Consider the following 24,038-nt stretch of genomic DNA (forward strand, 5'->3'; position numbering starts at 1 on the left):
CCTTATCTTTCGCCATGCACTAAATTAAAATCCAAATGGATTAAAGATCTAAATATTAAAACAGAAACATTAAACTTGCTGGAAGGTAAGTTCCTTGCTGGAAGACATTGGTATAGGAAAAGACTTTATGAACAAATCCTCAGTAGCACAGGAACTAGCAGATAGAATCATCAACTGGGATCTCATCTTACTAAAAAGCTTCTGTACTTCAAAAGAAACCATCAGCAGAACTAAGAGACAATCTACAATGTGGGAAAAAATTTTTACCAGCTGTTCCTCAGACAAAGGACTATTACCAAGGATATATAAAGAACTCAAAACAATCAGTCCCCCCAAATATAAAGACCCAATTCAAAAATGGGCATCCGAAATGAACAGACATGTCTCAGACAAAGAAGTAAAAGCATCAAGAAAGTATTTGAAAAAACGTTCCACATCACTGGTCATTCGAGAGATGCAGATGAAAACAACACTGAGATTCCACCTCACCCCACAAAGAATGGCTGCTATCAAGAAATCACACAATAACAAATGTTGGCGGGTTGTGGGGAGAAAGGAACCCTTCTCCATTGTTGGTGGGAGTGCAGACTAGTGCAACCACTATGGAAATCAATATGGAGATACTTCAAAGAGCTTGGACTGGAGGTTCCATTTGACCCAGCCATCCCTCTGCTGGGTATCTTTCCAAGAGAACTAAAAGAATCATATTACAGAGAAGTATGTGCACCCATGTTTATAGCGGCACAGTTTGTAATAGCTAAATCTTGGAAACAGCCTATTTGCCCATCCGTTGGAAACTGGATAAAGAAGTTGTGGTTTTTCTATAAAATGGAATATTACTCAGCCATAAAGGATGAGAAAATAGATTCATTCATAGGAAAATGGATACATATTGAAGATATACTCCTAAGTGAAATAAATAAGTCACACATGTGTAAATACCAAATAGTTTCCCTGGTGTAAATAATCTGCAACAATGCATAAGATTCTAATAAGATTACTGACATTTAGAAATGGGAAGAAAGGAGCTAAAGGTGTAGGGAAGGTGGGATGGGTAGGGGAAGAGTAAAAAGGGAGAAGAAAAAAATGTGAGAGAATGAAAAGATGAAAATAAAGTGTTTGTAGATGGGGAGGGGAAGAGGGGGTGAAGGGAGGGCAGAGGTAAGGGGAAAAAATGAGAATCAAGACTTGTCATGTAGAGGTACAAGATCCCAACAATGAATGTAACTGTACTGTATCCCTAAAATGTACCAATAAACTCAATTAAAACTGGAAAATAAAATAAAATAAAAAAATAAAGTAAATAAAGAAAACAGAATTCCACTAAGGTAATTTTGAGAATCTCAGAAACTAAGGACTTGGCTTTGATGTCTGAAAATTCAACAAAGATTTGTTTATTGTTTAAATAGCGGAGTGGTTGACCTTAGTAATATAGAGTGCTCTTAAATCATTTGCTAAGCTTCGGGTACATATCTCAGTTGTACTGAGGCTAACAACACAACTGAAAAGTGAAGGGGATTTGGGCACATTGATCTCCAGTGAAGTGTCAGTATGTACTGGATCCAGTGAAAAGGGGCTAGAAAGCATCTACAGTCTGCCATTTCTCTTACAGAAGAAGGAGCTGATCAACCAGAAAGGACTGTATTCTAGATGATAAGTAATTGATATTTGGCTGCGACTTCAAACAGAAATATTTCTTGTCATGGTATTAAAATGAAAGACAAGACCATGAAATATTCCTTAAGTAAAACCACGAAAGACAAATGTTCTTGTTATCAGATGTACCCCTGTGAGGCAAGGTCTATAGTTATTGCTATTCATTTGTTAGTCTATTAGTTAATATGAAAAATCTGGTTTTAATTCCAAATATTCCATAAAGAGCACTGTTTTAAGGAAAATAGGATAAGTTATGTTCCACAAAATCCAACAGGCACTGAATATAAAACAAATGTTTCTTGCTGAAGCTAGAATATTTCCCAAACATAAAGAAATTTTAATAGCCATCAATTTCTACCGAAAAAATAATGGATTTTGCTGTTGCTTGCCATTAACACAAAATTAACTGATCCATTTTAAGAAGTGACTGTACATTTTAAGCAAGAAAGCACAATTCAAGAAAATATCAAGAAGAGATGTAAATAGGTGGCCATGTTAAAAAAGCAACTCAAAAGACGATTTCATCATTCAGCTTAGTCACTATTTTTTCTCCTGTCAAATTCTGACAGAGTCTATCTATAACATTAAGTCTTATGTGGTTCCATACTGGACAACTGACCATCCACAAATCTCATCCTAGAAGACAGATCACAACAGTTATTGGACCCGATATGAATGCTGTCCTCTGAAAGTAATGACTACTTCCTCCAGCCATCCACAAAGCACAGTCTACCCCTGGCCAAAGGCCATGTTCTCATGTTCTTAAAGACCTCAAGCAGCTACCAAAGGTTCACATGCCACCTGTGTTTGTGTAGAAAGGAAATGGCGTTCTTAATATCAAAAGAGGGGCCACAGATTTGGCTCAGTGATGCTGCCACCTGCCTCACAAGCACAAGGGACCAAATTTGATCCCTGGCACCAAAAAGAAAAAAAAGAATACATTAAAGAATTTCTGTCATTTCTATGTATTGTCACAAACAATGAAAGTTTATCATGAGCATTAATTTTCCTGAATGACCCACAAAAAGGTGAAATTTAGAAACAATATACAGATTGGGAGAAAATATTTAGAAAGACATATATTTGATAGGGGTTAATATCCAAAATACATGAGAGACTCAAACCATTCAGTGGAAAGAAAACAAATAACTCAGTTAAGAGAATGGACATGGACCTGAAAAGATATTTTTCAAAAGATGATATAAAAATGACCAACAAATAAGTGAAAAAATGCCAAATATTACTAATCATTAAAAAATGTGAATTAAAACTACAATAGGTCGCTGTCCATTTATCAGAATGACGATCACCAAATGAGAAAAGCTAAAAGGCAGCGAGGATGTAGAGACAAGTGAGCCCTCACACGCTGTTGGTGTGAATGGAAATTAGTACGGCCCAAGGATGTAGGCTCCTAAAAATATTAAAAACGGAACTACCCTGTATCCAGCAATTCCACTCCTGGTATTCACCCAAAAGATTTAAAATCAGTGTATCAAAGAGATATCTAAACTCCAATTTCATTGCAGTACAATTCACAATAGCCAATTAAGGAATCAACTTATCACTCAGCAGATGATTTGAGAAAGAATAGAGACTATATATTCACAATGGAATAGTATGCAGACCTGAAAAGGACAAATCCTATTATTTGTATAAATATGAATGGGATAGTAGAACATCACACTAAATGAGTAAGACAAGCACAGAGGGACAAATACCGTGTTCTCATTTTAAGTGGAACAGTGGGACTCGTAGTTAATAGCAGTGCATTGTAACCTTCGAAAGTTCCAAGACAGTAAATCTCAAATGCTCAAATATTCTCCACAAAAAAAGAAGTATTTGAGGTTATGGATTTTAGTTCATTTAAACATTCTTCAATGTCCTGGAAAATCACATCATCACTTTGGGCCCCATATGAAAGAGAAATACATACTATTTTTTTTGTACAGAAGAACTTCAAAGCAGTTTGACTCGTAGTTGTCAAAAGTCTGCCTGACCTTCTCGATGGTCTTCTTGTCCGTCAATTCCCCATACATAAAACTGTAAAAAAAGAATGTCTTCAGTTTGTTTTACTTTCAAACTGTTTTATAAAATCAGATAGTTTTATCTATTTAAATTTGCCTATAAAAGTGTTGCTGCCACACAATACATTTTTAAACCAGTTGTATATATCTAAGGTTAACAATATAATGTTATTGAATACATATACATAATAAAATGTTAAACCATGTTTTAATTATGATTGCTAGACTGGTGCAACCACTGTGGAAATCAATTCAGAGGTTCCATTTGACCCAGCCATCCCTCTGCTGGGTATCTTTCCAAAAGAATTAAAAGAATCATATGACAGTGATACATGCACACCCATATTTATAGCGGTACAGTTTGTAACAGCTAAAACTTGGAAACAGCCCAATTGCCCATCAGTTGGAGACTGGATAAAGATGTTGTTTTTCTATAAAATGGAGTACTACTCAGCCATAAAGAAGGAGAAACTAAAGTCAATCATAGGAAAATGGATGCACACTGAGGCCATACTTTTAAGTGAAATAAACAAGACACATGTGTAAATACCAAAGAATTTCTCTGGTGTGAAAAACTAAAAGTGTAAATAAGATCCAAATTGTATAACTAATTATGTGAAATAGGAAGAAAGGGCTACAGGTGTAGGGGAAGTGGGAAGGGTAGGGGAAAGGTAATAAGGGAGAGGAAAAATATGAGAAAAGGAAAATATGGAAACAAAGTCTTTTTAAATAGTGGAGGGTGGAAGGGGTAAAGGGAGGACAGGGGCATGGGGAAAAAATGAGAACCAAGATCTGTCATGTAAAGGTACAAGAACACAGTGATGAATGTAACCGTACTGTATACTTTAAAAGTACCAATAAACTCAATTTCAAAAATATGATTGCTAAACTTCCTAACAATGAGCTTTGGAAGTCATTTATCTACAACAGAATATATATTACATATATGTGGGGGGGGTGTGTATTCATGATATATGGAGAAGAAAAGAGAGGAGGGACTCCCTGCTTTATATATTTCCCATATGCAGAGATTTTAATCATAATGGATTAAATAACAGCAGTGTCACAAAAACAGTTAAAATTTCATTTACCACAGTATGTTGACTGCGAGTAACACAGTTACATAACTATAAACTTCACTGCTAGGTCTTCAGTCTACAACTCACTAGACATTTATCATGCTTAATCCATTGATTTACTTTCTATGGTTTCAGTGGCCTATGGTTGGTCATGCTCCAAAAACATTCAATGGAAAAATGAACAATTGTAAGCTTGAAATTGTATCCATTCTGAAGCACATGATGCCATCTCACACCACCCTGCACCATCCCATCCACAATGCAAAGCAACCTTTTGTCCAGTGTCTCCACACTCGCCATGCTACCCACCAGTTAGCCACTTACTAGCCATTCATCTACTACAGCATTACAATCTTGTAGTCCTCTATTTTTATGGTAGCATGGGAATATAAAAAACATATTACATGGTTTCAGTTTGCTTGGTCTTTTTTATGTTCCCATACTACGATAAAAATAGAGGCCTGCAAGTCATGTATATAATGCACTTGCAATTTTATCACTGCAGATATGTACAAGCATGGCTTTCTATGGCTATAACATACAAAACAAAACAGATTAAGGAATAAACACCTACATTCCTGAAAAACCTTTCCAATCTCAGTTACAGGAAGGCTTCTGGCAAGATGGCTGACTACACACAACAGATGTGCCCTACTTTCAAAGAAAGGAAAAAAGTACAACTACCATGCCATGACAATATGTGGGAGAGAGAGCTGAACACAGTACAGATGAAACAGAGAAATTGTGGAATAGAGACTCCAAGTAATCCAGTAAAGAAGGGAATAAAGCCTTCTATCAACTACTGCACTGCCCCAGTTCAGAACAGTTTGATCCTAGGAAAACCCTCCCGCACTGAGAAACAGATAGGCAGAAAGTCTTAGCAGTCCATACTGGCACCATAAACACCTGAATTTTTTGCTACTGGGAATCCTGCAGTCCACGTAAGCAACAAGCCCAGTTGGGGAGGGCACAGCATTGCACTGTTTTGGAGGGGGAACTTCTCCTACCTAGGATGTTGCTGCGCAGTTATTTTAAGAACAAACCTAACCTCACTACACTTCCACTGGCCCGTGTGGCTCACCTTTTCATACTATTAGGTGGCTCCACTCCACACAGGTCCTGGAGATTAACGATGCAATCAGTGTTATAGATGCACGATAGCCACGGGAGCTGCATCTCACCTGTCCAGAATCCTGCTGGAGTATCCCTGGCCTCCTGTAGCCCTCGGAGACTGACAAGAACACTCCTGCCATCGTGTACGTGCACTGCACCAGACTTGTTGGAACCCTCTAGAGCAGGGGGTCCATTAGAGTGGATACTCCATCCTCAGGTGCTAGAACACCCTCACCCCACAGAGAGGGACTTTGCAACTCCACTACTGCCTGCACTGCACCCATAGCCCCTGGTTATAGCTAAAGACATTGCAAGGAGACTACACAACACTGTCCACCTGCAACCAGAGCCAACACAGCTTATAAGCTGAGGCTCCAGTCTAAGAAATCGCCCTATTAAATTTATAGAAACAACTGGTTTACCAGATGTGGAAACATGAGCAACATAGGGACAGAGAAGTATGTAAAAAAGTAACTTGATGTATCCCAAGGAACACAATAACTCCCTAGGAACAAATTCCAAAAAAGAAAGAAAGAAAATGGCAAAATGCCTAGACAAGAATTTAAAAGAATGATTCCAAGGAACTTCAACAAGATGCAAAAGGATACAGACAAATGATTCAATCAAATTAGGAAAACAATTCACAAAATGAATAAAAAATTCAACTAAAGAGCTAGAGATTATGGAAAAGAACCAAACAGAAATCTTGGAATTGGAGGGATAGGTACATGAAATAAAATATACATATACATATGGACCTAATTTTATAAAGCACATACAGTTGGATATAAAGGGAAAAATAGGTTACAACACAATAATAGCTCAGGACTTCAACACCCTACTTTCGTAAAGGACAGATCATCCAGACAGAAAGTCAAAAAAAAGAAAATCAAATATAAACTATGTTCACATAGTCATACACACACACACACACATATAGAACATGGCAACCAAGAATTACAGCAAACAATTCAACACAGTGAACACTACCTGAAGTAGACTATACACTGGGGTACAAAGCAAGTTTCAATAAATTCAAAAAGAACTTTATATCACATGTATCTCCTCAACATGAGGGAAAAAAACGAAATCAACAGCATAAGGAATTGTAGAAATTGTACAGATATGCAGAAACTTGACAACATGTTGCTGAATAAACAACAAGTCACTGGAAAAATCAAAAGGAAACTTTAAAATTTCTGAAACAAAACTCATGGATATTGCAGTGCCAAGAAGGAAGTTTATAGCAGCAAGTGCTTGCATCAAAAAAAAAAAAAAGAAAGAAAGAAAGAAAGATGCATGTAAATAAACTAATAAACAAGAAAAAAGGCAATTTAAAATTTATAGATAAGAAAAAGGGTCAGGGATTTAGCTCAGTGGTTCCGCCACCTGCCTCGCAAGCACAAGAACCTGAGTTCAATCCCTGGGACCAAAAAACAAATGAACAAACAAACAAGTAACAAAGATTGGAATAGAAAAAGCAAAATAGAGGCTAAGACAACAGAACAAAAGCTTAATGAAATACAGTTGAATTTTGAAAACATTAAAAAAATCAATAAACATTTAGCTATACTAACCAAGAAAAATAAGACACTAAATAAAATCAGAGATGAAAAAGAGAATTTAAAATGACACATTAGAAATACAAAGGATCATTAGGTACTATTATGAACAGCTATCCACAAAATATTAGAAAATGCAGAAGAAATTCATAAATTTTGGGACACAGGTAAGCAACAAAAATGAACCATGAAAACATAAAACATGAGTAGATCAATAATAAGCAGCATGACGAATTTGATAATAATAAAAATTTCCCCAACAAAAACAAAGCCTAGAATCACATCGCCTCACTGCTAAGTTCTACAAAACTTTGTTAGAAGAACTAATATCGGGTGAAGGGAGGGCAAGGACAAGGGAAAAAATGAGAACCAAGACCTGTCATGTAAAGGCACAGGATCCCAATAATGAATGTAACTGTATTGTATACCAAAATGTACCAATAAACTCAATGAGAAAGAAAAGAACTAATATCAATTTTATTTCCAAAAAAAAAACTGCAACTTTTTTGCATTTCCCTGAAAAATGAATTTTTCATTCTATGAAGCCAGCATTATCCTGATACCAAAACCAAAAAGGACAAAAAAGAAAAGAAAACTACACCTCTACAATGAAAACTACAGCACTCTAAAAAAAGACATCAAAGAGGATTTAAGAAAATGGAAAGATATCCCCTGCTCCTGGGTAGGAAGAATCAACATAGTGAAAATGGCCATACTACCAAAACTGCTATACAGATTCAATGCAATTCCTATTGAAATTCCAACATTATATTTCACAGAACTAGAAAAAAATACTCCAAAAATTCATTTGGAACCAGAAGAGACCTAGAATAGCAAAAGCCGTCCTAGGCAACAGACACATGGCAGTGGGTATAACAATTCCCAATTTGAAACTATACTACAAAGCCACTGTGATAAAAACAGCATGGTACCAGCAAAGAAACAGACCTGAGGCTCAGTGGTATAGATTGGAAGATACAGAAACAACTCCAGATGTACTCAGCTACCTCATCTTTGACAAAGCAGCCAACCATCCTCACTGGAGGAAAGATAGCCTCTTTAATATATTGTTAGAAAAACTGCATTTCAACCTGCCAAAGATTAAAACTAGACCCTTATCTTTCACCATGCAATAAAATCCAAGTGGATTAAAGATCTAATTATCAAAAAAGAAACACTAAACTTGCTGGAAGATAACTTAGGCAGAACTCTGGAAGACAATGGCATAGGACAAGACTTTATAAACAAATCCTCAGTAGCACAGGAACTAACAAAAAGAATCAACTGAGATCTCATCTTATTAAAAAGCTTCTGCACTGCAAAAGAAACCATCAACAGAACTAAAAGACAACCTACAATGTGGGAAAAATTTTTACCAGCTGCCCCTCAGACAAAGGGCTATTATCTAGAATATATAAAGAACTCAAAACAATTACTCCCCAAAACATAAAGACCCGATTCAAAACTGGGCATCTGAAATGAACAGACATTTCTCAGACAAAGAAGTAAAAGCATCAAGTAAATATATGAAAAAATGTTCCACATCACTGGTCATTGAAGAGATGCAGATGAAAACAACACTGAGATTCCACCTCACCCCATAAAGAATGGCTGATATCAAGAAATCACACAATAACAAATATTGGCGGGTTGTGGGGAGAAAGGAATCCTTCTTTATTGTTGGTGGGAGTGCAGACTGGTGCAACCACTATGGAAATCAATATGGAGATACCTCAAAGAGCTGGGACTAGGGGTTCCATTTGACCCAGCCATCCCTCTGCTGGGTATCTTTCCAAAAGAATTAAAAGAATCATACCACAGTGATATATGCACACCTATGCTTATAGCGGCACAGTTTGTAATAGCTAAAACTTGGAAACAGCCCAGTTGTCCATCACTTGGAGACTGGATAAAGAAGATGTGGTTTTTCCATAAAATGGAACACTACTCAGCCATAAAGAATGAGAAATTAGAGTCATTCATAGGAAAATGGATATACTCTTAAGTAAAATAAGTCACACGTGTAAAACTGAGTAGTTTCTCTAGTGTGAAAAACTAATTGTACATAAGATCCTAATGGTATAATTGACAATGTGAAATAGGAAGAAAAGGGCTAAAGGTGTAGGGAAAGTGGGAAGGGTAGAGGAAAGGAAATAAGGGCAAAGAAAGAAATATGAGAAAATGAAAAAATGGAAATAAAGTATTTGTAAATAGGGAAGGGAGGAAGGGGTAAAGGGATGGCAGGGGTAAGGGGAAAAAATGAGAACCAAGACCTGTCATGTAAAGGTACAAGATCCCAATGACAAATGTAACTGTACTGTATACCTAAAATATACCAATAAACTCAATGAGAAAAAAGAAAGAAAAGAAAACTACAGCTCAGTATTTCTGAATAACACAGATGCAAAAGTTCTCAACAAAATACTAGCAAATTCAATCCAACAGCACACCAAAAATATCAGTCACTATGATCAAGGAGGATTTATCTCAGTGACGCAAAGTTGGTTCAACATACATAAATCAATAAATATAACGCACTACATCAATAAAATGAAGGACAAAAACCGTATGATCAACTGAAGAAATGCAGAAAATCCATTTGATAAAATTCAATATGCCTTCATGATTAAAAAAAAAAGAATCTGAACAAATTGGGTGTAGAAAAAATATAGGTCATGTCATGTAAGGTACAAGATCCCAGTGATGAATGTAACTGCACTGTATATCTAAAATGAACCGATAAACTCAATGAGAGAAAAGGAAAAAATATAGGTCAATCTAACAAAGGCTAAAGATGACAAACTCACAGAAAATACACTGAACAGAAAAAAGCTAGAAGAGTTTCCTATACATAAGATCTGGAATGAGGCAAGGATGCCTACTTTACCACCCATATTCAACACAGGATAGAAGTCCTAACCAGAGCAACTTGACCATAAGAAAGAAAGAAGGGCGGGGGGAAGGAACAAAGGAAGAAAAAGGAAGGAAGGAAGGAAAAGGAAAAGAAAGGAAAGAAGGCAAGCAAGGAAACAGGAAGTCCAGGGTGTGAATAAAGTATCCTTGCTTGCAGATGATACAATTCTACATACACAGAAAAAGACTCCACCAAAAGACTAAGAAAACTTATAAATGAATTCAGAAAAGTTTCAGGATACAAAATCAACACCCAAAAACCATTTTTATGCATGATTGGCAAACTTGCTGAGAATGAAATAATGAAAGCAATCCCATTTATAATAGTAAAAAAATTAAAAACTCAAAATATTTGGGAACAAATTTGACTCAGGGATAAATAACACCTACAATGAAAATTACAAAATAATTATGAAAGAAATTGAAGAAGATACCAAAATACAAAAAGATCTCACACGTTGGTAGATTGGAAAAAATAATAGTTAAAATGATTTAAATTTCATAAATGCCAATCAAAATATCAATGGTATTCTTCACAGAAATAGAAAAAAGCACCTAAATTTTACATGGAAGCACAAAGACCCCAATAGCCAAGCAATTTTAAGCAGGAGAAAAACAACACAAACGTGCACACACACACACACACACACACAAAACTGGAGCTGCCTCAATATCTGATCTCAAAATATACTGTAGGATGGAAACAATCAATAAATACAGTGAAGAGACAAAATAAGAAATGGGTGGGCTAGGGATTTAGCTCAGTGGTTCTGCTGCCTGCCTTGAAAGCACACACACACGTAAAAAATGTGAAAATACTTAGTAAATTATTTATCTGACAAAGGATTAATATCCAGAATATATAAGGAACTCGATAACAAAAAAGCAATCCACTTAAAAATGGGCAAATGATCTGAATAGATATTTCTCAAAAGAAGAAATACAGATGACTCACCACTATATGAAAAAAAAAAGTTCAACATCACTAGCCATCAGATAAGTGCAAATCAAAACCACAAAGAAATATCATCTCATTCTAATCCAAATGGTATGATTTTTTAAAAATTATAGCTAAATGGATGCACACTGAAGCCATACTCTTAAGTGAAATAAATAGGACACACTTTACTTGAGTAAATACGAAATAATTTCTCTGGTGTGAAAAACTAAAAGTGTAAATAAGGTTCAAATGGTATAACGTAGTGTGAAATAGGAAGAAAAATGTCTAAAGGAGAGGGGGAAGTGGGAAGGGTAGGGGAAAGTAAATAAGGAAAGAGAAAAAATATGAAAAAAGGAAAAAATGGAAACAAAGTCTTTGTAAATAGGGGAGGGTGGAGGGGATGAAGGGTGGGTGAGGGAATGGGAGAAAATATAAGAACCAAGACCTGTCATGCAAAGGTACAAGATCCCAATGATGAATGCAACTGTACTGTATACCTAAAATGTACCAATAAACTCAATGAAAAAAGAGAAAGAAAAAACAACAAATGCTGATAGGGATGCAAAGAGGAGAAATCTTATACACCGCTAGTGGTGTACAGCCACTGTGGAAAACAGGATGTATGTTCCTTTAAAAATAAAAGTAGTCCTACCATATGATCGAGCTCTCCCGCTTTTGAACATTCATCCAAAGGCACTATAGTCAGCACACTTGGATACCTGCATTTCCACATTTACTGAAGCACTTTCGCAAACAGCCACGATACGGAATCAATTTAGGTGTCGACTGACGGATGACTGGATAACAAAAACGTGGGTTTTGTACACAGTGTAATACTAGTCATTGTATTTAAATCCCGCCCATTTCCAGCAAATGGACAGGACTCAAAGACATTACAGAAGCCAGGCACAGAAAGGAAAATACCACGTGTTCTCCCTCTGATGTGGAAGCTAAAAAAGTTACTCTCAAAGTAGCCGAAAGCAGCACAGTAATTGCCAGAAGCTGGAAAGAGGAGGAGAAGAGAAAATAGAGGGAAGTTGAATAACCGGTACCGAAACAATTGGGAGAAATGTGTTCTACTGTTCTACAGTACGGCGACTACAGTTCGCAATAACTTATCCTCTATTTGATGGAGAATCAGAAGAGGAGCTTGGAAGCTCCTACTGTAAAGAGATAAGAAGATGGAAATGCTAATTGCTCCAATTTGACCAGTATTTAAAACACAGCGTAGCTCAGAAATATGTACACTTTTATCTGTTACTTAGAAAGAAAATGTTTCAGCCAGGCACAGGTGTTACACGCCTATAATCTCAGCATTCTGGAAAGCTGAGGCAGAGGGCTGGAAATTTATCCCCAGCCTGGGCAATTTAAGCGACTTAGGGAGATGCTGTTTCAAAATAAAAAAATATAAAAGACTGGAGGTTGGATCACTGTTGGAAGACAAAAGGTCAATCACCAGTAACAAAATAAAATAAAACTAGAAAGGAAGAAGAAGAAAAATTCTAATTTCTAATTTCCTAAGATTTCTAATAATATGACAGTCTGGTTTTGTAAGAGAACCTCAAGAAAAGTACCACAATCAACAAAATAGACCTCATCAAGGGCTACCTTTCTCTAACACTCCATTCCTCGCGCTCTCAAATGTCGGTGGGGCATATTTTAGAGACCACATTCTACTGTCATACGCACATAGCCTGATCATTTCTTCCACCAGCGAAGACTACGTGTCACGGTTAAATACTTCAAGTTTTTGGAGAGTTAAACGTATATCTTCGTTATATTTTTTCTTCCAGTCTTCAAAGAATTTGCCTACTTGCCAGAGACATATGCAAGGTTAATGGTTCCTAAAGCCTGCACAATCTTTGGAGCCCTCTTTAACAAGAAGAATAGAAAATCATTACACAAAACTAGGCATCAAGCCTTTAAAGATATACACTCAAAGAGGGCACCTGAAATTGATCATAAGTTATCCTGTGGAAAATCTGCCCCTCGATTTACCAATTTATAAAATACTCAGCATGACACGCAGAGTCTGTTAGCAGGATCCAATAGCAATGCCAAATTACACCTAGAAATTACAGGGTAAGTGAAACCCATCTTCTACAACACTAACCTAAGCAACTAAAATTCTAGGCATTAACAAATCAGAAAGAAGTAGACACGCAGGCTAAAGACTGCCTAACCACTGAGGAATTTGTATCCTCCATTTTCCACTCCACATTAATATTTTAGAAGAAAAAAATTGTCTTTATAATAGTAAAATAAATACAAGCACCTCAGAACAAAATGGCAGGCTCAAACTGCATAAGCTAACCTCTTGATCAATACACGAAACTTAAGAATTTAGCTGTCACATAAGGTCTGACCAAATTTTATGGCAAACATTTTTTAAAAAATAATTTTTAAAAATTTATTACAAAAAAAAATCCCATCAAAATGCTGTCCCTTGGATTGGACAAATTGTGTGACTTCAAAATGACCATGAAAAGAAAACATTTCGAATCAGTGCAGGACATCAAGGCAGCCACAACAGCTCAAAGACATCCGTGAAAAAGAATTTCCAGAACTGCTTCAGAAAGTGCAAGAATGCAATGTGTCTTTTACTGTAACAAAATTTTTCTAAAAATCTGAATATTCACCACATATTTTAACATATCTCATACAAAAGAAAGCATACATAACAAGCAACTTGGATAACAATTGTGAAAAATTAAATCTAGTAAGATAAAAATGTAAGTTCAAAGAAACTAAGTTAACTATCACTTAGGAAATATAATATACATCTGATACAATCAAAATTTTGAAGAGAAGGTAAAAATAAGCAAGTAATTTTTCAAGCAAACAATGAAACTCTATGGTATATATTGCTTAGTTAAGTTCTCCAAGACTAAAATAGCTAGAAAAATAAAGATTCGTTAAAAAATCCCTGATTATTAAAACAAGAACATGTTTTAAAACTCTTTTATTCCCTATATTATTCTACTCAGATGTTTCATTTTAAGTTTGATAGCACATTTTTCCAATGACAGAACATATTTTTGATGTAGTGGAACACAACAGCTAAATAACAAAAAAAGAGACTCTAAAGAGTCGTGTGTGAAACATACTAACCATCCTTCCGAAGTGAGTGTTCCGGAGGTTAATTCAAGTCTGAAAGGATTTCCACTCAAAACCGTCCATACAATACTGACTAAATCAACGATTCCCACATTCTGTGAGCATACCACATTTTTTCATTTGCTTGGCTTTGTGACATGTGGTTGTTGAATAGTTCGTCACAGTGTTTCAGAGACTGACTCAGGATGACTGCAGCTCACTACAATCTTTGAATGGTTAATAGAATTTGAGGGGACATGAATTTTAGAAATAGTCATCATCAGGCTTTATATATATAATAATTTTACAATAGCCATGTCTTTTATTAAATGGATCAAGGAACATATATTGGGAATATTAAAACAAATCTTTTATCCAGTTGCTTCTCCTACACAATACCAAGCTCTGCGGTATTGTAGTATTAATACCAAATCAATTATAAATGACTTCCACAACTGCACTGTTATTTTATTGGAAGGAAAATAGAGTCGGTTTTGCAAAAGTGATCTATCTCTGCTACACTGAGCAAACATAACAGCAGACCCTTACAGGTGGAGGATTACTGGAAAACTATAATTCACGGGCTAAGTCATGGAACTCTGACTCTCCATCTCCTCATGAGTAAAATAATGGTAATATTTATATAACTCAAATGGTGACAATTACAATGATAAGGTACAGGAAGTTACAAATTATAATGTGTTATACAATGGCTGAAATTCCTGGAATGCTTCTATGGGTGGGGTTAAAAGAATACTTTCATCCTAGCACTACTGCTGGTTTTTAACATTCTAGGACACACACTGGGCCATGTCTGCCGACAGGTAGTGTGACTGTGTCCCAAAGGCAGATCTACTTGGTTCTGGGAATCGTCTTCCTTTGGGAGCCCGTGCTCCTGCTTCAATCTGTTCCCGTATTATTATCCGGCCACTTTCTTACCTCAGAAGAGCCTGGTGATTTAAGATTTGGTTGAGTGTGAGGACAAGTTCTGTTTAGGACAGCTGTAGGTCATATCTCGCTGGCCTAAGCATCTGATTCCCTTTCATGTATCTCTGTCCGAGAAAATGTTGGAGAAAAAGTGGCTTTGGCTTACAGCAGGATTTATGTTTGATTCCTTATTTTGACATCAAAATTTCAAAAACATGCCTCATCCTACCTAACAGTAAGGACGGCTACAATGGTGAACAGACTTCCAAAGGACAAAAGAAGCTTATAACCCTAAAAAATAAAAAACTGAATCAGAAACTCCACTACTGTGCCATCGTGTTCCTAGATTCAAACACCGCAAGTACCCAGATGCTGACCCTAAAGGACAACATTATGTTCAGGCGATGTATTTCAGACCAGCAAAGGCTTCCCCTGAAAACCAGCACGTGTTGACTTAATGCAGTGGGCAAATGCGGTCTCCAGCCCCGAGCTGGCTTCAATAGTAGAACCACTGAAAGGGTAAAGGTGAGGCAGGCAGACGGCAGTAATGATAGGATTAAAAAGAAGTCTGAGAATAAAGCAGGAAAATTTTTTTAAAATAAGAACAGCCTTCAAAATCTGGAAGAGGAAATTTTCAAAATAATTCAAAGGCATTACCTTATACAATATATCATAATCAAAGGTTTCAGAGCACATTAATTTATGTAGTTTTTAAAGGATTTAGATAGAATCTTAAGTGGTAGATGCAATTAAGGGAAACCAGGGATAGCACTGTACGTCTCTCAGCACAGGAATCTGTCGTCTCGGGGCACCTCTGCCCTCCTTGGTGCCTATGAGAAGCACAACTCTCAGAGCAACGAAACTGTACTGACTTATACCCACTTAAAGCCACCCAATAACCTCTGCTCCCTCACCTATTTTGATAACTTGGATAAAAGACTGTTAATATCCTTCCTAAAAAACCGTGTGTTTAAAAGCATCTCTTTAGTCCTCAATGCTCTCTCCCCTCACCACCTGACTGCTCTTCTGACCCCTCTGCCCCAAAATACAAAACCTAATAGGTTTTCTTAAAGTGGCAATTTAATGAAAGCTAAAAGACTGGAGTAGTTCCTGCATAGCCTTTGAAAATATGTCTGAAATGTCAGAGCTTCTTAAGAATCACGAAAGAAGTTCATACGCTTTTAAATGTCATTCCCTCAAAACCTACAATATCCTCAAAACATGCAATATTTTTGCGTCCTCTAATAAACAGCAGAACAGGCCAAGGATTGGAAATGCAATTATCAGACGACAAAGGGAATATATCTAAAATTCCCAGAAATACTGATGTGACATAAATTTTCTTTTTAATTTTGGCTAAAACAAAAGTGAGACAGCACCTAGGATGTATAAACTTTTTAGTAACTTCCATAATATTATAACATAGCAAGGAAGTTGGAAAACCAGAACCCTTACTGATGGTGGGTAAAAGTAGAAATCAAAAGCCACTCTGGACAGCAATCCGACAGCACTAAATTTAAGAATTCTGCATCTGTTCTACTACCCATCAATCCCATTTCTGGGCACAGAGACAAAATTCACACAAGACCACAGAAGATGTGTTTGAGAATGTTCATCTCCAAGTCTTCTGAGGTAGCAAAGTGTCAGAAGCAGCACTCTGGTGACCAGCAAAATGAATAGATACAGGAAGGCTGTGAAGACACTGGAACACTGGCCCACACCGAGACCTAAAGAAATCAGTTATAATGCAAAAACACACACAAATCTCAAAAGCATAATGTTGAATGAAAAGAGTTAAAAATATAATCATTACTTCATGGAAGCAACTATGTAGATCATCTTAAAAATGAACACACAGCATTACTCCAGAAATATACATATTAAATGAATAGAAGTGGATTAAAAATACATAATTAACATTGAAATGAGAATGCAAAGAGGAAAAATGGGAAAAAGCAGAAAAGAAATTTTTCTAAAGAAATAAAGATAGTACAGTGATAATATTGTAACAAACTCAGACTCATGATTAATTTGATTCTGTCTACTGGAGCAGGAGGTAGAACAAAAAAGGAAAAAGATAAAAAACAGAAGAAATAAATCTTAGATTTCTAATATTGTAAAAATACAAATGTCTTTTATCTCCCCATAAAATAATTCACATTTAAATGATTTTTTAAATATGATATGTAATTATAATTACTTATCTGGAAGAAAAGAATCATGATGCAGATTTACAAATTGTTTGGGGTGGTTTTCCTGGAATTTTTTTGTTTGGGGTGTTTTTTAAAACTTGACAGAACGTCATTAGATTTTTCTAGTGTTATCCTTCTGACACATCACCTAGAAAGTTAGGGATTTACCATAAAACCTTTTAACAAGTCTTGTACTAAATATTTTGATATTTCTAGGTCACCACTCTTTCTACATAATACTGTGTTAAACATAAAATGGGCGGATTTTAATTGCTATAAAGGGATGGGGGGGTTAAATTTGGAACAAATGAAAATAAATCAAGCTTCCAAGAAAATCTGCCAGAGTTTAAGTATCATTTGCTCATTTATCAGACTCGAAACCTCCTCACTCTATGTACATCCAGCTCCAATTTTTAGATGAGCAAAACACACTTGTCATTTTGTGCAAGCAAGTAAAAATTGTTTATGTTCAGAATGTGATCGTTTTGAAAATATTCTCTATAATAGGTGAAGATTTCACAGAAGATTTGCATACTTTTTGCATAGTGAAAATGCTCAACATAAGCCAAAAATCACCCTCACCTGCCTCAAATGGTGTAACTCTTGGGATGAAATGTGATGAACAGAAACACGCTTTACAGAAGTATGGCAGACCTGTTAGGATTTACTGCAAAACAAACCAACCTAGTGCAACAAATACTAACATAAATACTGCCTTGTGTTCTGTGCTGCATACAAAAGATGCAGTCCTTGATTTGAAAGAATTTAATCTGGAACTGTTAGTATGAAAGGAAATGTGACTATATTAATATAATATTGCCATTCTTTTCAATGAATCCTTTTGGAGGAAAAACTACACTTCCCAAATAAAACAGGTCGAGGACAGGGAAAATCCATCGCACAAAGGAAGGAATGGAAGCAGAGCTGTGCAATGTATCAGAGATGAATAGCAGTAATTCTCAGAAATGACAACAAAAGCAAATGGAATTTAAAAGTCCAGCCAGGTGTGGTGGCGCACGCCTGTAATCCCAGCACTCGGGAGGCTGAGGCAGGAGGATCGCTGTGAGTTTGAGACCAGCCTGGACTACAAAGTGAGTTCCAGGTCAGTCTCTACTACATAGTGAGACCCTGTCTCAAAAAAAAAAAAAAAATTAAAAATCCAAATGTTATAGCTTGCATCTAGATGACCCTCAAAGCCTCATGCACTTGTAGATGAGGCTTTTCAGAGGTGGCTGGACCCAAGGTTGTGTGGTACTGGGATTAAGAGTAGGGAGTACTGGGTTAGTCCACTAATTGGCTTATTATACTCCTGAGTGTGCACCATGGGAAGACGCATGTTGGATGTGGGTGGCACCATCCAAAAGGCTTGTGGCTGAATGGGATAAAAGGGAAAGAGGTTTGCTGCTATGTCCTGCCTACCACACCACGAAGAAATGTTTGTCCTCGGTGATGCCTCCCTGCCCTGGAGCCAGCTGACTATGGACTAAAAGCTCTATAAACTGCGCACTGAAATAAACCTTTCCTACTTTAACCTGTGGGTGTTGAGCATTTTGACCCAGAAATGAAAAAGTAACCAAGACACCAAGGGATAAGGCAAAGCTAATATAAGGCCAAATAATGATGCCCAACAGAAATATACACAAAGAACCATGAAACATCACAGATGGGAGAGACACAGCTTGAGAGAGTCACAAGCACCTTCAGGTGGAAGAGGGCATCTGAGAAATACTCTGCGTGAAGAATGGGCATGAGAGCATCTATGGCCACTGGGATTCTTCATCACTTCCACCCCTTGGGATAACAGAGACCACAGTGTGTACTGTTCCTCACCTACACCCTGCTGGGATCACAGGGGAACAGCGACGCATGACGCAGAACATAGCACGCACGCCTTTCTGACAGCGCCAGCACAAAAGCAAGCGATCACCCCACAGTTAAAAAGGCACAATGATGTCAATGCTGACTAACAAAGGGGTTTCTCTGCCAAGGGCCACGGTTTGTATCCTCCAGTTTACCAACTCCATCGCTCAGTGTGAAGACTGAGTCAGGCATAACCGGGAAAATGAGGATGGGCTGGGGATAAGTGACGGGCAGGATGTCTGAACAGATTGTCTCTCAAACCGGGATAAGCATCAGGATCACCTGAGCTGCTGATCACAAACACTAACTACTGGATCAATCCATCCACTTGAGTGAGCCTGATTCAACAGATTTAGGAGATAGGGGAATCTCTATTGTGTGAAAGCTGTTTAAGTAATTCCTGTACAGTGAGACTTAGACACATCGGTGTACTATAAAATCCCTGGCTTCCATGAAGATGCAGAAGGAATGAATGACTTCTCAGAGTAACTGGGTAAAGAAAAAAACAAATAAATCCTGTTTCCCTGGGAATGCCCCTTTATGAAGCTCTACGTGAGTTTTCTCATCTGAAAAATAGGATTTGAACTAGAAAAAAATTCAGATCTTTTTCAATTCTAACAAAATTTGGTTTCGGTGCTTAGTTAAGTGAGAGCTTTAAAGAAAAATTAAACCAAGAAAAAGCATCCCATATGGTCTTACTCAATTTTAGATTCTAAATTGGAACCTTATATATAGTTTCCTGTTCTTTTTTTCTTTATTCTGATCCCCTTTTATCATAATATTCTTTTTAAACTTACAGAAATGACCTTTTTTTTTGAGACAGGGTCTCATTAAGTTAGTCAGGCTGGGCTTGGAATTTGCAATCCTCCTGCCTCAGCCTCCCTAAACGCTGGGATTATAGGTATGTTCCATCACACAGGTTTAGATTCTGTTTTAAACAGGACAAACCAAAGGACAATGGTATAATGAGCCAACATTAAAAAGCAAAAGTGGGCCAGGGATTCAGCTCAGTGGCTTTGCCACCTGCCTTGCAAGCACGAGGTCCCGAGTTCAATCCCCAGTAACAACAACAAAAGCAATGTGACTGACACAGGATATCAGAATTCATTTTCAAGTTCTGTAAATGCTCATGAACCATGTTCTGCTCAGCTGGGGAGGTTTATCCTGCTCTGTTAAGGATAATTTCTACTGCTTCACAAGTGCTGATTTCAGCAGTGGTTCCCTGATACAGGATGCTTCTCTGATCACTCAGCACCTATGCTAGTTGCTGCCTCATGGCAGCTGATCAAAAAAGCATTTGCTGAAAAAAATTAATTAATCCAGGTATGCAAAAATTATTTTCTTTGAAAAAGGAATAATGGCTCTTAAACTATATATGTCCATTAACAATATAGTCCTCTTAGTTTTCTAATATAATTCTTACCCATCAGTTTCTCTATTGGTCTAAGTTAACATAACCCTTTTAACCACTTTCTGAATTTTGTTCAACTTTAGAAAAGCTTCCTGGGTTTTCCTATTACCCACCTGCAAGTGCTGCTTTTCTGCATGACGTCAGCTCGATGATATCCAGAGAGTTTACAAAAGCCGTCATTACTATAAACTACAGGCCAATCCACAATTTGGGCATTTCCCAGTAAAAAACTTGATTCTAAGGAAGAAAGAAGAAAGAAAGAAGTTATTTAGTTTTATTTAGCAATTCAAGTCATCAAAATTCATAAGGAGATTCAAAAAGATAGACGAAACGATGGAGTGTTACAGTACAATTAATATAACCTATTCCTAAAATTGACATAATCAAACTAGCATGATTATCAATGATATATTCAATAAATATAAGATTCCTATACAATCTAAAAACTCCATTTAAAAGAAACCAATTAGAGCAGACCTGCACCAGAAGAGCAGGATCACCTCCAGAGGAGCACAGCGCCAGGCAGCAGAGGCAAAGACTCACCAAGCTACCCAAGCCTGGACAAAGCAAAAACCCGGACAGAGAAGGGCGAAAACGGAGCCCGTGACCGCTGACACTAAGCCCAACAGACCTCTTGAACTCCCACTTTGTGACCCACATCCCGACAGAACAGAGGGCTGACTGCAGAGCCCATCTACCAGTGGGAGCAAGGAAACTGCCTTGAGGTAACCACAGCCTGGAGTGAATGGACAGAGGGCCTTCAGTCCAAGGAGGGAATGTCAAGACCCACGGGCCATAAACCCAGGCACAGAAAATCGTATCTAGCTGGATCTCAGGACTGCAGATTGTGGGAAGAAACCACTCATTCATACCACAGAAATTTTTTCTCTGACTTGATTTTTTATTTTCCATTTTGTGTTATTTTTATCTTTCCTTCATCAGGTTTTTTCCAGGTTGAAGGCTTTTGTTTTTTTCTTTACTTTTTACCATTTTATCATTTTCCCTTCTAACTTTTTTCTTCGTTCTTTTTCTTTTATCCCCTGTTTTTGCTGTTTATCTTTTTTCTTCATTTTCATGTTCATTATTTTTTGGTTTTTTAAATCATTAACTTTATTGATATCTATTAGGTATACAATCTGCCAACATTTATTATTGGGAATTTGTACCTTTACATGATATAACTTGGTTCTTCTTTCTTCCCCATTCCCCTGCCTTCCCTTCAACCCTTACACCCTTCCTTATTTACAAAGACTTTGCTTCCATTTTTTCCCTTTCTCGTATCTATTGCCTTCCCTTCTTTCCTTTCCTCTGTCCCTACCCTTTCCCCCACCCTTCTGCACCTTTTCTTCCTATTTCACATTATCTATTATACCTTTTAGTCTTTATTTACGCTATCAGTTTCTCACACCAGAGAAATTATTCAGTATTTACACGTGTGTTCTATATATTTCACTTAAGAGTACGGTCTTGATGTGCATCCATTTAGCTTTACATGTCTCTAGTTTCTCTTTCTTTATGACTGAATAGTACTCCATTTTTTAAACCCATATTTCCTTCATCCAGTCTCCAGTTGATGCGTAACTAGGCTGTTTCCAAGTTTTAGCTATTACAAACTGTGCTGCTATGAACATAGGTGCACACAATTTGCTGCGATATGATTCTTTTCATTATTTTGGGAAAACATGCAGCAGAGAAATAGCTGTATCAAATGGGACCTCTAATCCTAGTTCTTTGAGGTATCTCCATACCGATTTCCACATAGTTGCAAAACTGCTATATAGATTCAATGCAATCCCAATTAAAATCCCAGCAGCATACTTCACAAACCTTGAGAAAACAATCCAAAAATTCATTTGGAACAAGAAAAGACCTGGAATAGCAAAAGCAATTCTAGGCAATAAAGACAAGATAGGGGTATCACAGTCCCTAACTTGAAACTGTACTAACAAAGCTACTGTGATAAAGACCGTATGGTGCTGGCAAAGAAACAGATCCAAGGATCAGTGGAAAAGATTAGAAGATAGAGAAACAACTCCAGACACACTCAGCCACTTCATCTTCGACAAAGGAGCCAACACACTCACTGGAGGAAAGATAGCCTCTTTAATAAATGGTGCTGGAAAAACTGGGTTTCAACTTACCAAAGATTAAAACTAAAGCCAAAATAGATTAAAGATCTAAATATTAAAACAGAAACACTAAACCAGCTGGAACAGAGGTTAGGTAGAACTCTTGAAGACACTGATTTAAGAAAAGATTTCATGAACAAAATCTCAGTTGCACATGAACTAACACAAGGGATCAACAAGTGGGATCTCTTCTTATTGAAAAGTTTTGGCACAGCAAGAGAAACAACCAACAGTGAGAGACAACCCACAATGTGGGAAAAAAATGGTTACCAGCTATTTCTCAGACAAAGGTCTACTATGTGGAGAACTTTAAAAAATCAGATCACCTAAATTTAAAGACACAACCCAAAAATGGGCATGTGAAATGAACAGACATTTCTCAGACAAAGATGTAGAAAAGCAGATAAACATCTGAAAAAATGTTGAACTTCACTGAGAAGTTCAATGTTGAAAAAATGTTGAACTTCACTGAGAGATGCAAATGAAAACAACACTGAGATTCCACCTCACCCTAGAAAGAATGTCTGCTCTCAAGAAATCAACCAGTAACAAATGCTGGAGGGGCTGTGGGGGAAAAGGAATCCATTATGTTCAATCTTTCCAGTGGGTGTTCTCTATTGCTATTAATTTTCTTTTATTCCTTAATAGGACCCCTTCTCTTTCTTTTCTCTCCTCCTTTTCAAATCTCACTGATTTTTAAAATTTTGCTTTTATTAATTCTCCAGTTCCCAACTCTCTCAATTTTTACTAATATAGTTAAGCTTTATGAAACAGTAGATAAATGGTTAACTTGATGCTGTTGCTGTTGAATATTGTTCTATTATTAGTAGAGGTAAAGCTCTTTTATTTAGTAAATATTTACTGTGTGTCAATAGTAGATAAATATTTGGTTTGGCTTACTGTCCATACTATAATTGTAAATATATTTTCTATGGATAAGGGTGATGCTTCATTCGCCCTTAGGGTTTGTCAATATTCAGTTTGTATTTCATTGATGCTGATTTTATCCCTATAGGCAAGGTGTCATAGCTGTTGATACAACTGGTTTTCTTGAGATTCCATTATCTAAATTGCCAGGGAGTCCTTAACAATACTGTGAAAGAACTGGGTACTGGGCCAAACACACTGCAACCTTC

General features: G+C 36.9%; 1 protein-coding gene across 1 annotated transcript in view; it reads right to left on the minus strand.

Moving 5' to 3' along the window:
* The window catches only part of Kcnh5 (potassium voltage-gated channel subfamily H member 5), a 332,835-nt gene that overhangs the window by 277,309 nt on the left and 31,488 nt on the right, over positions 1 to 24,038 (minus strand). Inside the window, exons 2-3 of the mRNA XM_010638760.1 lie at positions 20,887 to 21,010; positions 3,590 to 3,696 (exon numbers count right to left, since the gene is read on the minus strand). Coding sequence (XP_010637062.1) covers positions 3,590 to 3,696; positions 20,887 to 21,010 — 231 coding nt within the window. The remainder of the gene's footprint in view (positions 1 to 3,589; positions 3,697 to 20,886; positions 21,011 to 24,038) is intronic.

This window comes from Fukomys damarensis, unplaced genomic scaffold (assembly GCF_012274545.1).
Source record: "Fukomys damarensis isolate Sample0158 unplaced genomic scaffold, DMR_v1.0_HiC HiC_scaffold_21, whole genome shotgun sequence".
Taxonomy (NCBI): Eukaryota; Metazoa; Chordata; class Mammalia; order Rodentia; family Bathyergidae; genus Fukomys; species Fukomys damarensis.